At 45.4% G+C, this 14,562-nt stretch overlaps 1 protein-coding gene across 1 annotated transcript; it reads right to left on the bottom strand.

The window, feature by feature from the left end:
* Positions 1 to 1,847: 1,847 nt before the first annotated feature.
* PCCB (propionyl-CoA carboxylase subunit beta) lies at positions 1,848 to 13,578 on the bottom strand. Its single transcript, XM_072143465.1, has 15 exons — positions 13,348 to 13,578; positions 12,514 to 12,633; positions 9,840 to 9,908; positions 9,663 to 9,719; positions 9,413 to 9,526; positions 9,133 to 9,243; positions 8,212 to 8,320; positions 8,002 to 8,122; positions 5,897 to 5,978; positions 5,688 to 5,811; positions 4,755 to 4,862; positions 4,046 to 4,146; positions 3,536 to 3,634; positions 3,238 to 3,337; positions 1,848 to 2,158 (listed from the first exon to the last, which is right to left on the bottom strand). The coding sequence occupies exons 1-15, from the start codon at positions 13,534 to 13,536 to the stop codon at positions 2,037 to 2,039; spliced, it is 1,626 nt and encodes a 541-aa protein (XP_071999566.1). The 5' UTR covers positions 13,537 to 13,578; the 3' UTR covers positions 1,848 to 2,036.
* Between the last annotated feature and the right edge of the window lie 984 nt (positions 13,579 to 14,562).

Consider the following 14,562-nt stretch of genomic DNA (forward strand, 5'->3'; position numbering starts at 1 on the left):
GGATTGGGGAGAATGGTGATCCCGTTCTCAGTAACTGGGGGAGCAGCAGGGTGAGTGTGCGCTGTCACACTTCATTCAATTCTATGAGAGCATAGAACTGAATGGAGCAGGTGGACCCATGCTCATTCTGCTGCTCCACTCATTTGTAAGAACGGGATCCCTCTTCTGATTGCTGGTGGTCCCCATTTTTGTGATTGATGGGGATTCCAGTTGTCAGAACATCACAGATTTAGAAAGTTATCCCCATTCCTGTGACTTAAAAGGCAAACACAAGACTGAAAATTAATGATCTATCCCTAGGATGGGTAATAAAAGGGGCTGTGCCAAGTTTTAGTGAATTTCCTATCCACAGGATAGAGAATGACTCCCAGCTGTTGGAACTAGAGAGACCCAAAGGCTATGCTCAGCAATTTCTTACACTTCCATCTTATTGAATGGAGCAGAAATGGGATCCCCTGCCCTGCTGGTGGTTAGCCCCTACCAATCAGATTGCTATTCCCTATAGCATGGAGTAAGGACCACATGGCTATTCCTTAGTATTTTTGTCTGAATTAATAAGCCAAAAAAAAAAAAAAAGTATCCTAAATGCAGATAATGTACAAGTCTGTCAGTTAGACTTTCTCTCTGTTGGGTCCAGCTCTGGTTCAGGATCACTTACTGCTGTGTTGAAACTGAATCAGATGGCTTGGTGTAGTGGACCTACCTATATTCTGCTCTTGTTTCTATTCTACGCAGACCCACGGCCAATGTGATCCACGTTCTGAAAAATGTAATAATTGTAACACACAGCAATAATGGAGCCCAAAGGACCAGTCCCATAATCAAACTTGATTTGTTGGACAAGTCACATTAGAATCTCCGCTATCTACACACTATCTACATCTGTGCCCCGGGGGACTTCCCCGGGTTCTTTGAAGAACCGCACAGACGCCAAGAGAACTGTCCATAAGTCTGATGCGGCTTCTATGACTTGTCTCTAGAGAAGTATGAAGGTCTGATTGGTTTTTGGCTACCGGGTCATAAACTGCTCCCTAGGACACAGAATTAGGATTGTAAACCGCTGCGTTATATGGATGGTTTCATGTGGCAGTTACTGAGATCAGTATTTGAGGATCTTTTCCTGGAAAAGCTGGGTGCTCCAATATTCTAGAACACACTGCAATTTAAATCAATGAGAAACAAGTGGAGTGTTTTATGTATAGCAACTCGTGAGGAAACTTAGACTCTCAACTTATGTGTAATAAGCTCTTATTGTATCAGGGAAAAATATAGACGCTGCTATCCCAGTGCCTGCCTCCAGGGATCTCTTCTCACTGGTGTACAGGAGAATTAGCCAAATGCAGTTTTTACATGTACAATGCATTTTGCCTAAGGCCTGTGGGCCTCATAATGTGTTGAATCATACTATAATTGGTCAGATTTCAGACCTAGTCCTATCAGATTTTCACATCCAAATTTTTTTTTACAACTCCAAGCTACTTGCTTGAAATGTGCAGGAAAAACTGACTGCACACCACTGTATGTTTTGGGGTTTTTCCTGTTATGTATATACCTCTATATTTTGGCTGTAAACAGAGGACGTTTTGACTGTGTATAAGCACTGTGAACTGATGCTGTTTTCATGCGAGTGACGTTATTGCCGTGACTGAAATTAGAGCAACAAGGTGATCAATTAGACCCAGATCCTACCCATCACAAGTCATCATATGCATATGATTACCTAAGCTGTATGACCTGGGTACATGTTATATACACCAGGAGCACCTAAACCTATGTTCCCGTTCAGCCCAATGCAGTCTCAGGCATAAATGATCCTTGTCGTGGATGCTGAAAGGACTCTACCACTCTTCTCCCATCATATGAATTTATTACAATCTAATGGTTCATTAATAATCATTATCTATAGGTCAGAAGTGCTGGATCAGGAGAGACAAATCCCCAGATTCTAGTGTTGTCACTCAGTTTGACACAAACCAACATCATTGTATTTTGGGACTAATCATTTCCAGACAGGAATGTACAGGACGAGTGCGGCCTCATAGAGGAATATTAGCGTGCTTCTTCCATGGATTCACTTGTTGTTTGCTTGCGAGGACTTCCAAGTCGCGACAGATGCGAAGCCGCGTTGTAGATGGTTGAATGATGTCATCGACAAAACCTATGGGAGGGAAGAATGAGAATTATAATTCCATTTTTGGACTGTAATAGCAGCAGAGGCGAGACATTTCTGAACCAGGCGGCTTCACTTTATAGGTCAAGAAAGCAGTGCAGAACATGTAATAGAGTTATACTGGTGACTTGCCTTATATCTCTTCCCCCCCCCCCCCCCCCCAAAACTATTCCTAACTGATCCACTGGAGAAGCCATCATTACTCTGGGTGCTAGCGTCTCATCCTAACCTCACTTGCTTGCAGAGCCACAACAAGCTGGTGGTGCATCAGCCACATACTCCACGTTGGGATGGAGTTTTAGATGCAGGTTCTGAGCTTTTTGTGGTGTGGCAAGACCATCGGGGCACATGAAAGGCCCTGCACCAGTTTTCTAATGGACATTTTTTTTTTTTTGTGCAAACTGGCGGCTCAGAAGTGTCTGCATCACAGTTGTGTCATATCCAACCCTTTTGTGGCGCTGCAGCACTAGGCACCATGCAACACAAATTAGGGGGCATTCTGGTGCTCAGTCAGAACGTGTGCCAGATTTATCATGGAAAGTATGACAGAACTCTGCCGCACGCCCTATGTTACAGGTGCACTCTGTCGGAGCAGTGCAGGGGGTGCCAGATTCATAAGTAATGTTCACCAGAAATCCTGAATCTGTCGCCCCCTGCACACTACACAAGCAACTGCATTTAGTGCAGTTTGCACTACTCTTAGTAAATGGGCCCCAGTGTGTGCCGCCTGCACTGTGACCGGATGCTATAGACCTCTGGCTGTTATCTGGTGCATCCACAAATACAGTCCTGTGCATGTAGCTTAAGATGTCCCCAGCCTTGAGCTTGGGCCATTCTTCAGTCGTATGGCACAAGCCTTACACATTTTATTACTTTCCAACCCTCCCTCAATATTTTTTTTTTTTGTTGCCCCCTCGATGCTTCTGTCCAGTGGTCACTGTACCATCAAGTTTATATTGGACATGAAAAAAAAAAGGTATATCTTCCCAGATATTCAAGAGAACAGAGCAATAATTTAACATTACATTTGGCATTGTAAGAGCGGTACTTCGGGTCAGGATTCTTACCTCTCACTGCCGCAGGGAAGGGGTTAGCAAATTTCTCCACATACTCCGCTTCTGCTTCAGCCTGATTCTGCTTTCCCCTGAATATGATTTGCACAGCCCCCTGTAGAGACAGTGTCATTTTAGGACTTATTTTATCTTTACTCCTTTACAGTAGGAGAATGACAGCTCCCACATTAACACATAGGCTGAAGACGCTCACATCTCCGGCAGACAAGATAATGACCGCTCCTCCAGGCTGTATAGTAACCTTTCCCAGTACTTCACCTCCATAAAGTTATGGGATCTCTCCACTATGTACCTTTGCTCCCATGACGGCAACTTCTGCTGTTGGCCAGGCATAGTTAACGTCCCCTCGAAGATGCTTGGAGCTCATGACGTCATATGCACCACCGTAAGCCTGAAAGTAACCACAAATTAGCAAGACACAAGAACTGGGAAGGGGTTATTGATATCAGTCAGTAGGACCCAAACATCTCGATTAGCCAGAGCAGATGATGTGCAGCTGATTGCCCCAATTCTACTCCTGGGGAGATGAGTTGACAATTTGGGATACAAATACCGGATTCTTGTGTTCTGTGGGAATATCTGTAGTAGCATCTGGAAGACTGACACCATCTCCGCTGAGCCAAATGTGTACGTTTAGGGAAGGCTGTGCCAGACAAAGTATAGTTCATGCAGTCGCTCCAATGTATTATATAGGGGGGCTCATCCATAATATGATAGGGTATATTGCAACAATCATGTCACACCTAGGATGACCTAAATCCAATGGTTCTTCCGCACTTAGACTTTCCCTTTCTGGACTCACCTTTCTGGTAATAACTGTGATCTTGGGTACAGTCGCCTCAGCAAAGGCAAACAGAAGTTTTGCCCCATGTCTGATAATTCCTCCATATTCCTGAGCGGTGCCTAAAGAAGGGGATAAAAAGGGCATTTTGTTATTAAGAGGAATTATCGATTCTACAGAACCCAATGAAACATCTACTAGTTAGAAAAGCACTAAAATCTACCCGGATCTTCTATCCCCAAACTATAGTTTTTTTTTTTTGTTTTTTTTTAACCTTTATGGTCTGCCGCCCAGCACATCTTTAAGATGTGAGGTTCTCAAATACCCCATGTGAGTGTGACCACTGCCTCTTCTGTGAGACCCTTGAAATGATGTCTTGCTGTCCCATAGAACTGAAGGACAAAGTGATGCATCCACTGCTCCATTCACTTGTAATAAGTCATAACTAGGTGGACCCTGCTTAAAGGATTCCTAGTTACAGACCTCTTTGCCCCCTGGAGGCTTTACTTTAGTCCCAGGCTACAATCATCAGTTGTAAAGTGTCTTAATTAAGTTTTTTTTTTATAATCCTTGCCCCCATGACAGCACAAAATTTTGAAAATCCGATCACAGGAACAAGTAACAAAAAAAACCTCTGGAGTTGCAATTATAAAGTATCTGTTCCAGCTTACATACATATTCAACTTTATAGGCTATATAGACACTGCGTCTCCATTCATGCAGAATTTACCTGGTAAAAATCCGGGAACATCTACAAAAGTGATGATGGGGATATTGAAGGCATCACAAAACCGGACAAAGCGAGCGCCTTTTACTGATGAATTGATGTCCAAGCAGCCTGCAAGATGGAGGGAATGAGGGCAAGCAAAACTATAAAACACGGCTCTCAGATTGAGGTCTTGACGTGTACAGTCTTGGATACATCTGTGTACACATACCTTGGCTGCATTCATGTGCTGGGCCCAGTAGTGCAATAGCGGAAGCTGCTGTACCACACCAGGACTAATAGGAGGTGTAAAGTACCACTAGACAGTGTAATAGAGCTGAAGGTATATCGCCATCTGGAGCAGCATGAGACTGTCTCTGGCATTTGTGCCCACTACTTACCCACATACACCTAGCAGCGAGTCCAGATGATAACCTAGAGCAGTGGTGGCGAACCTATGGCACGGGTGCCAGGGGCGGCACTCGGGGCACCGAGACCATCACCCCAGCACAGAGTTTGCCAGGTCTCAAAACCTCCTCCTGCAGTCCCTGTCCAACCAGGATGTGCTATGATCAGGGCCATTTTAAAGCTACACATCCTTAGCTGCCTGAAACTACAGGAGGAGCCAGGAGGTGCATACAGGGCTGCATTATTATTGGAGCTCCTGCTCTGGGCCCCGCAATTCTTCCTGTTTAGTGATAATGTCACAACGATAATCAGAATTTGTCCTATTTTGTTCAACTGTATTGGTGTCCTTAAGACACAGATACAATTAAAAGCTGCCATGTTGGCATTTTGCATTTAAATAAGTGGGTTTGGTTGTAATTGGGGCACTTGGTCTCTAAAAGGTTCGTCATCAGTGACTTAGAGGATCCTCTAAGTTTAGGGTTTTTTTTCCTCCCTGTATTTGATCAGTATTATTTTATTTACACCCCTTTTAACTTCCAGGTAGAATACCTGATGCGACTTTGGGCTGGTTTCCGACAATGCCAACTGTCCTGCCGTTCATCCTGGCGAAGCCCACCACAATGTTCTTAGCGTAATTGGGCATAATCTCAAAGAAGTCCCGCTCATCGACTATCTGAAAGACATGGAAACAAGACTCGTACGATAGGAGACGGACTACGGATGTCGCCTTCTATGCATCCGATAGAAAAAAATCTTACCGAGTGGATGATATCCAGCATGTCATAGGCTTTAGTGGACTCCATGGGGACTACAGTGTCCAATCCGGGGATCAGGCGGTCACTAAGAGACAAAAAATGATTGAGTTAGAAAAGATCAGAGAATTGTGTGTGGCTCTACTCCAATCCATGCAAGGTGCGAGCTGCTCTTTAAGTTTTTCACAAATATACACTGACCAGAGTAATAGGGGGTCATATGAACAATGGAGCAAGTCCACAAGCTGACCTCACCTCCTAGAGCCCGACTCCCCACCTCCCCCCCACCAGGAGCTGTGTTGCCAGCATCACCACCCGGTAAGATCCACCATCGATGCCAGCAAGTAGCTGAACACATAGCGTAATGCAACATTGGACAGCACCATGCCCGTGACCAAACATCCGCATAGGATCCGACTACAGTACCAACCGGATCACTGGCAGCAGGCTGTTCTGGGTTGCTAAACTGGGCTCAGCAGAGCACCGGGACCAGACAGCCAAGAGCGCCTATTAAGGGCTTCACCAAAGCACCAGGAGGCAAGGAATCCCCTGAAATGTAGTCACCAGTGTCTCAGCACTGGACGAGGGAAAGCTGTATCAAGCAGTCTCATAAGTAACCAGCACCAGGCAGCTTATAGCACCGGCACAGAGCAGCACCGGCACAGAGCAGCACCGGCACAGAGCAGCACCGGCACAGAGCAGCACCGGCACAGAGCAGCACCGGCACAGAGCAGCACCGGCACAGAGCAGCGTACAGCTTCCCCACGTTCAGGCTGGTTTCACTGTAACACTGCCAATTACAACAGCACAAACCCTCAACCTTACCCGTCGCGTTAGTGTGGAAGTCGTTAATTATTAGCCTCCTCATCTGTCTGAAGTGGATGGAGCTTTCAGGGTTTTTAGATACACTGCTCAATACAGGAGAAATTGCAGAAAAAAGCTGATGGACAATGAAGTATATTAAAATGTTTTCTATTATCACCTGCTCTATTCATTTCTGAAATAATTGTTAAAACTATTTTTTAAAACAGTAACAAATCACGCCCCCTGCAGGCCAACCCCTGGCATCTGCGCTGTTTTCTGCTTAGCCTTCTTTCCTCTCTATGGCCCTGCTGGGGATAGCTGAGTGTCAGTGCTTGGTTATTTCCTGCTCTCCTATACTATGACAGTATTGATAGTTTTGCACATTGTCACATACAATTAGTAATAAGCATATTATGGATACACATACAGTACGTCACGAGAGGCATTCATACATTATAATACAATTTCGTTGTTGCGCGTACAAGGCTAAATTACTTGTCATTCACTTAATGTTATTGGTTACCATTTGCATACACACTACACTTACATACTTTAATCGGAAACATGTCCCCCAACCAGTTTTTAGCTTGTAAAGTATGTTATATTATACTCGAGTCAACTAAAAAAAAAAAGTCAATAGACAGAAGAGGACCTACGGGGGATGTCGGAAAGGTGAGTACAGTGGGGGGTTTTTTTTCCTACTACAGGGGCTGGGCAGGCTATGTACTGGGAGGCTGTGACCAATGCATCTCCCACCCTCGGCTTATACTAGAGTCAATAGGTTTTCACAGTTTTTTTGTGTTGAAATTAGGAGTCTTTGCTTATACTCGGGTCGGCTTATACTCTCGTATATATATATATATATATATATATATATATATATATATATATATATATACGGGTATATCACAAAGTTTACTATTATCAAGTGCACTATTTATTTACAAAACGTTGTCAAAAGTTTTGTTATGCTGTAAAGGCCAGTTCTGTAGTAGAAAATATGTGTTCAAAGCCAAGAGCAGACTTGCACAAACTTTTTATGTATAGGCCACGTTAAACTTGAGAACAGATTATCACCTCATATTGTATTTTGTGACAAAACAGGAACAATATAAAGGGGATCAAAGATGACCCCACAGCGGGCCATTGGTTCTGGCCCATCCCTGCTCCTGTCCTGTGCAGCTACACAACGACATCCATTTGGAGGATGCACAGAAGGCCTGATCAGGGATATAAGAGATATATGCTAGAGATCGGTACTGGTCACATATGATCAGATGTGCTTTTTGTAGATCGCAGACACTCACCTTGGGTCATGGCACTCTCTTATGGGTGCTGGATCCTTGTTGCTCAGTGGGAGGAAGTTGAAAAATTCACGAAGGTTTAATAAAGCATCAACGTCATTCTCAAAGGCTCGATGAGCCACCCCTGCAAGATACACGAGATTCATTGTATCAGCCATTACAGCTGCATCTCTCCAAGTTTACTCCTTACAACCAAACTGAGGATGTAACAACCTGAGAGCGCCGTGTGGGTCTTGGCTCCTCCGAGGTCTTCTTGTGTTACGTCTTCATTGGTGACAGATTTGACTACATCTGGACCAGTGATGAACAAGTATGAAGTGTCCTGTGGAGAAGGAGACAATACGTCTTTCTGCTACCATAACGTCACTACCAGAAGACATAAGCTGGGCCCAAGTCGGAGCCGGATCAGGTTCTGGATACTTTTTATTTGACTAGACAGAAGCAGGGGTTGGGTTTTTGAGGTCAAACATGTATTTGTAAGAGTCACATCTATTCAAGTAAAGTGGACTGGATTTTGGGCAAATTCTCAGTTGTCTCAGAGCTAGTGGCAGGAGACCAGCTGCTATGATGTCTACCATACACTGCACACAAAGTACAGGAGAGTCTGCTCCATAACCATCACAGAGTCTGTATGATCATGTAGGACACTATGGAGAAGTACTGATTTATACGAATATGAATGATACAGCCTTGTCCATACACTTCTACGTAACCCCATAACTCAATGGAGGTGATGCATCGGTTTTTTCTTTGTCTACGTTTGGACAATCAACTCCTCATATTCTGTAGTGCGAGATAAAGACACAGGGAGAGATTCATCACAAGTTTCAAAGAGCAAAACTATTCTAATTGGCGATGGCAACCAGAACAGGTTTCTTCTCAGGTGCTGGTGATAAATCTCCCCCATAATGTAAATGGGGGTTTGATGGTGTTTAAACATTTAGATGTGAACTTTTATTCCATCATAAGGAGGATGTATAAGATGCATGGATCCACAAGGAGCCCATAGAGGAAGAAGCAGCTAAATATCACTGGATAAACCAAAAGTGTACAGCTAGTTATTCCTCATGCCCATCTTGTGTAGAGGGCATCACTAGAGGGAGACCTAGGCCCACAATTAGAGGGACCTCTTACCTTAACCATGAATGTGAAGTCTGTGAGCGCTGGAGAGTAGACTGCGCCCCCAGCACACGGCCCCATAATGAGGGAGATCTGCGGCACGACTCCCGAACTCAACACGTTCCTCTGGCAATAGAGAAAATCCATCAGATGGAAGACAATGTAAATCACAACGGTGACTGTATCCTTAGGCCGCATACACACGTGATGAATGGATTGTGTTTGGATACAAAGTAACACCATGTAACAATACAAAACATGTGCTCCATTCATTCTCTATGACAGTGATCCATACCAAGAAGATATCTGCATAGCCGGCCAAGGACTCTACACCCTCCTGGATGCGAGCTCCTCCAGAGTCATTGAGTCCTATCACGGGGGCTCCCACCAGCACCGCCTGGTCCATGATCTAGAGGTAAAATGCAGTACATTATACGCCGCAACAGAGTTCCCCCAAAAAGTTTTTAGATCCTACAATCACACTTGGCTACAATCGGTACAGACCATAAGAAATACCAAATTTATTAATAAAACTTAAGAATTACCTTGCAGATTTTTTGGGCATGAGCTCCAGATAAGCTGCCACCAAACACTGTGAAGTCCTGTGGAGAAACACAACACCAAATTACAAAAGTATTACCAAAAAGAAAACAAAACCCTGTTCTCTATGTATCATGGAATCCCCCCACAGAAGGTCGCACGCAGTCATACGTGTCACTTACCTGACTGAATACATAGACCAGTCTCCCGTTAATGCGTCCTTGTCCGGTGACCACGCTGTCTCCAGGAAACTGCAAGGATTGTAATAAGGACATCAGTTACATGCAGTACACCAGTCATCCAGGTTTTATCATGGAAACCCAACACGATAGGAAATCATCCCCACATTGCCATGGATTTATCCATAACAAGGCGATTGGTGAGGGTTTCAGTAGGCCTCTGGGTGAGAGAGCCTCAGTGGGCCCCTTTACAGTGAACTCATGTGGCAGCATTAAAAATTATGAAACTAAAAGTCTCCAATTTCCTAAAATATTCTGTTGTTTATCATCCCAAACAGCCCCCTCACCTCCATGGATTCCTTACGTGGGGCCCCGGCACTTGCCCAGTGCTGGCACGGGCCTTGGCTGTGACCCCCACTTATCCTGTGAACAGGACCTCTGGATCCTCCCGCTCCATACAATGCTATGGGAGTGTCGGAAACTACCAAGCACAATGCACAAAATCCATGTCAGGTATAACTAAAAATAAACCTTTGTTTTAGGTCAATTAGTATGACCAAAATTATTTGACAAATGCCAGAATAATGAGAGAGAAAAATGCCTAAAAAAATTATTTTAACTTTTTATGAAGTCAGAAGTTTACATACATTTCATTAGTATTTGGGACCATCGCCCTTATACTGTACGACTTGGGTCAAACTTTCTGGATCTCCTTCCACAAGCTTCTCACAATAGATGGGAGGAATTTGGGCCCATTCCTCCTGACTGGTGTAACGGAGCCGTCTTCAGCTTTATTCATTCATTTCCAATAGGATTGAGATCAGAGCTTTGTGACGACCGCTCCAAAACATGGACCTTGTTATCCTTAAGCCGCTGTGTAACCACTCTGGCATTAATAATTCCTTTATAATAATAATGCTTTATTCATATAGTGCACACAGATTACACAGCGCTGTACAGAGGTTGCCAAATCAGTCCCTGTCCCCAATGGGGCTCACAACTAACCATTAGGTTATGGTCCATTGACCCATTTGCACCCAAGCTATAACTTCCTGGCTGATGTCTTGAGATGTTGCTTCATTATTACCACATAATGTTATTTCCTCGTGATGCATCTATTTAACAACATGATGCTGCCCCCTGTGTGTCACAGTTGGGATGATCTCAGGCTTACAAGCTTCTCCCCTTTTCTTCCAAACGTAACGATGAAATTATGGCCAAACAGTTCCATTTTAGGTCCATCAGACAGGTCTCCAAAAATTAAGGTCTTTGCTCTTGTGCACTGGAAACATTAATTTGGCTTTTTGGGTCAAAATCAAGTTCATCTCTGGAAAACAGAACCAGTCTCCTACCTGAGTGGTATTATAGCTTGGAATTCCCATTTTGTTTGTTCTTGCGTACAATTGTTTGTACAGGTGAACAAGGCACCTACAAATTTCTGGAAATTGCACCCAAGGATGAACCAGACTCGTGCAAATCCACAATTCTCTTCCCTATATTTTGGCTTAGAAGCTTCCAAAGACATGACATTATCACATGGGCAGTGCCAGATTATTTTACACTTAAACAACATGTGATGTACCTGCAAGTCTGTTAAGGATGTATGTAGTAAGCTCAGGATGCGGTCACACAGCGGTTTAAAAACGCATTGCAACAGCTGAAGAGAGATTTGCCTAATTAAACATTCTCTTTTTCATTATTCTGGCATTTGGTAATCCTAACTGACCTAAAATGCGAAAGGTTTATTGTGATTTCATGAGAGATATATATATGTATATATATATATATATATATATATATATTTATTTATTATGTAGACTACTGATTTCCACTGTACAACTGAATGGAAGAGCAGGACACATGCTGCACCCATTAGCTGGGAGTGCTTCTCTCGTGAGCCATGGGGGTCCCAGAAGTCAGGCCACCGATCACCTTGTTATTTCCAAGGTAGGGATAACGTAAAAATTTGGGACAATCCCTTTAATGGCAACGCTGCCCATAGATCTTTTGCAACAGCAGTTAAAAGCCGAGATCCGATCAGTCATTACCCATTTGCTAACAGCAGCTACGTGGTCACACCCCTATGTGTATAGGTGAAAGGACACCGGAGGATGGGACATCACTACTGTAACTTAGGTGAGGATATAAACTCATCACCATAAAACCTTCTTACTAGGCCCTCTCTCATCTCTCCCCCATCCAGACCACTAGGCAAAAGGTAACTACTGCCCAACCTACCCGCAACCGTGTGCAAGTAGTGGAGAGTGATATAATGTTAAAGGAGGATATCTACCACCAGGATGAAGGACTGTATGCAAATGAGCCTGAGGGGCTCCAGGCACCATAGGTGTTAACGGAGCCTGGAGCCCCTCAGACTCATTTGCATACAGTCCTTCATCCAGGTGGTAGATGTCCTTTTAAAAACATCATTGAGGTGGTTCTCCATTAGTCAGTTTGTTTAGAGTAACTCAGCTTCAGGCTCCCGCATACTTCTGGACTTCCCAGCCGACACTGTATTAACACTTACAGTACTGGTGCTGTAACCCGGCCAGCTGATAGGATGTCCTTGCATTGTATTTCGGTATAATGCCAGGACTCCCCTTCTGTACAAGGTGTCAGTAATGATAACAGTCCCTGTGCACATCCTACTAGGAGTAATCTGATCTCATCACGTTACCTTGTTCCTGTCCTCCTGCATTCCAAAATCTGCACATCTGTGCTCCACAAACATGTCATATTCTGCAAAGCTTCCCGGATCCAGCAGCAGGCCGATCCTCTCCCGCGCCGTCAGCTTTCCCTGGAAGACATGCAAGATTGATACATTCATAATGGAAAACTATTCAGAAATGCTACAAGACATGAGCCGGCCGCCTGACTATCAGCACAGGTGACCAGGCTGCACCAGTGTGCGACACACCGCGCACCCGAGAATCGTGAGACTTCCACGCCGCGTGTTACTTGTCTCACCCTGGCAGGACTGTGAAATAAGAATTAATATTCAAGGATTGTAGCTGTAATTGGAGAACTGTGGATGACTGATGTGTGGGATCCCCTCATAGAAAGCAGAAAACCCCTCCCTTCTACAACAGGATTGTTTACAAACTGCAGCAGTGACTCAGAGCAGAGGGAGGGGCTGTGCAGCAGTACAGTGAAGAGATATCACACACCTGTGCACCAGAGTCCAGCTACAATCCTGTAATAAAAGTGAATTTGTCACAGTCCTGATGCTACTTTCAACACACAAAAAGGTAAGGTTATACAGATCTCCTTGGACTGTACTGTGTAAATAGAGTGTTATAAATGGAGTGTGAATGGCCCCCATCACTCAGCCTCTGCATACACAGGTGCACACAGTTATATATAGGTGTATATCCGCCTATACACAGGTGCACACAGTTATATACAAGTGTTTACACATACACAGGCGCACACATCCCGCTATACACAGGCGCACACATCCCGCTATACACGGAGCGGTGTGCAGGCGGTGTCCCCGTGCCCTTGCTCTCACCCTCCGGTGCTGCGCCTCTATCCTCTGGGCTCCCCCGCCCTGCAGCGCTGCGCTCCGCTTCCTCTCTATCCTCTCCGGTACTGATAGGTGGGTGACAGAGTAGAGGCGCGCGGCTCCCCAGGACGAGCAGCGGGCGCTAGGACTCAGGAGCCCGGCGAGGAGCCGGGAGACACCGCGGACAGCCGCCATGACAACTCCCCCGCTCGGCAGCCAATGAGAAGCCACAAGAACATAACCACCAATCATAGTCAGCAATGTGAGGCGCAAGCCCAATGAGAGCGCAGTACAGGACAGCAGACCAATCGGAGGTACAGGGGAAGAAAGCGGACGAATGAGAGCAGAGGGCGAGTGACTATAGGTGACGCAAAGGAAAAAAAATCGCGAGCCGCGTACATGGACTGACCGGTCACCAGCAGGTCACGTGACCCGGGCACACGTTATATATAAGCAGTACCCGGGCTGTGTTCTGCAATAGAGTGTGTGCCGGTGACTGGGTTACAGGTCAGGGGGAGTGAGAAACGTGTTAAGTGAAGGAGCTTAAGATGACCAAATGTTTATGGTGTGTTCACACAGGTGGGTATCAACGCAGAAATAAAAATCTGCAACTTCCATTTCATTTAATTAGCAAATCCTCCCAGGGAGAAAAGATGCCTGATCCACTCCTTCTACTCTGCCCCCACATAGTATTATCTCCCCCTTGGTGCCCTCCATCTCCCCATTAGGTTGTGCCCCCCAGCAGCTCCCGCTCTTATGTTGCCCCCTGTTATTATGCCCCCAAGCAGCTCCCCTTGTTATTGTGCCCCCCCCTACCCAGCAGCTGCCCCTGTTATTGTGCCCCCCTACCCAGCAGCTCCCCCTGTTATTGTGCCCCCTACCCAGCAGCTCCCCCTGTTATTGTGCCCCCTACCCAGCAGCTCCCCCTGTTATTGTACCCCCTACTCAGCAGCTCCCCCTGTTATTGTACCCCCTACCCAGCAGCTCCCCGTTATTGTGCCCCCCTACCCAGCAGCTCCCCATCTTATTATTCCATCCTACCCAGCATCTCCCCCTGTTATTGTGCCTCCCTACCCAGCAGCTCCCCCTGTTATTGTACCCCCTACCCAGCAGCTCCCCCTGTTATTGCGCCCCCTTACCCAGCAGCTCCCCCTGTTATTGCGCCCCCCTACCCAGCAGCTCCCCCTGTTATTGTACCCCCTACCCAGCAGCTCCCCCTGT

The sequence above is a fragment of the Engystomops pustulosus genome, chromosome 3 (assembly GCF_040894005.1).
Source record: "Engystomops pustulosus chromosome 3, aEngPut4.maternal, whole genome shotgun sequence".
Taxonomy (NCBI): Eukaryota; Metazoa; Chordata; class Amphibia; order Anura; family Leptodactylidae; genus Engystomops; species Engystomops pustulosus.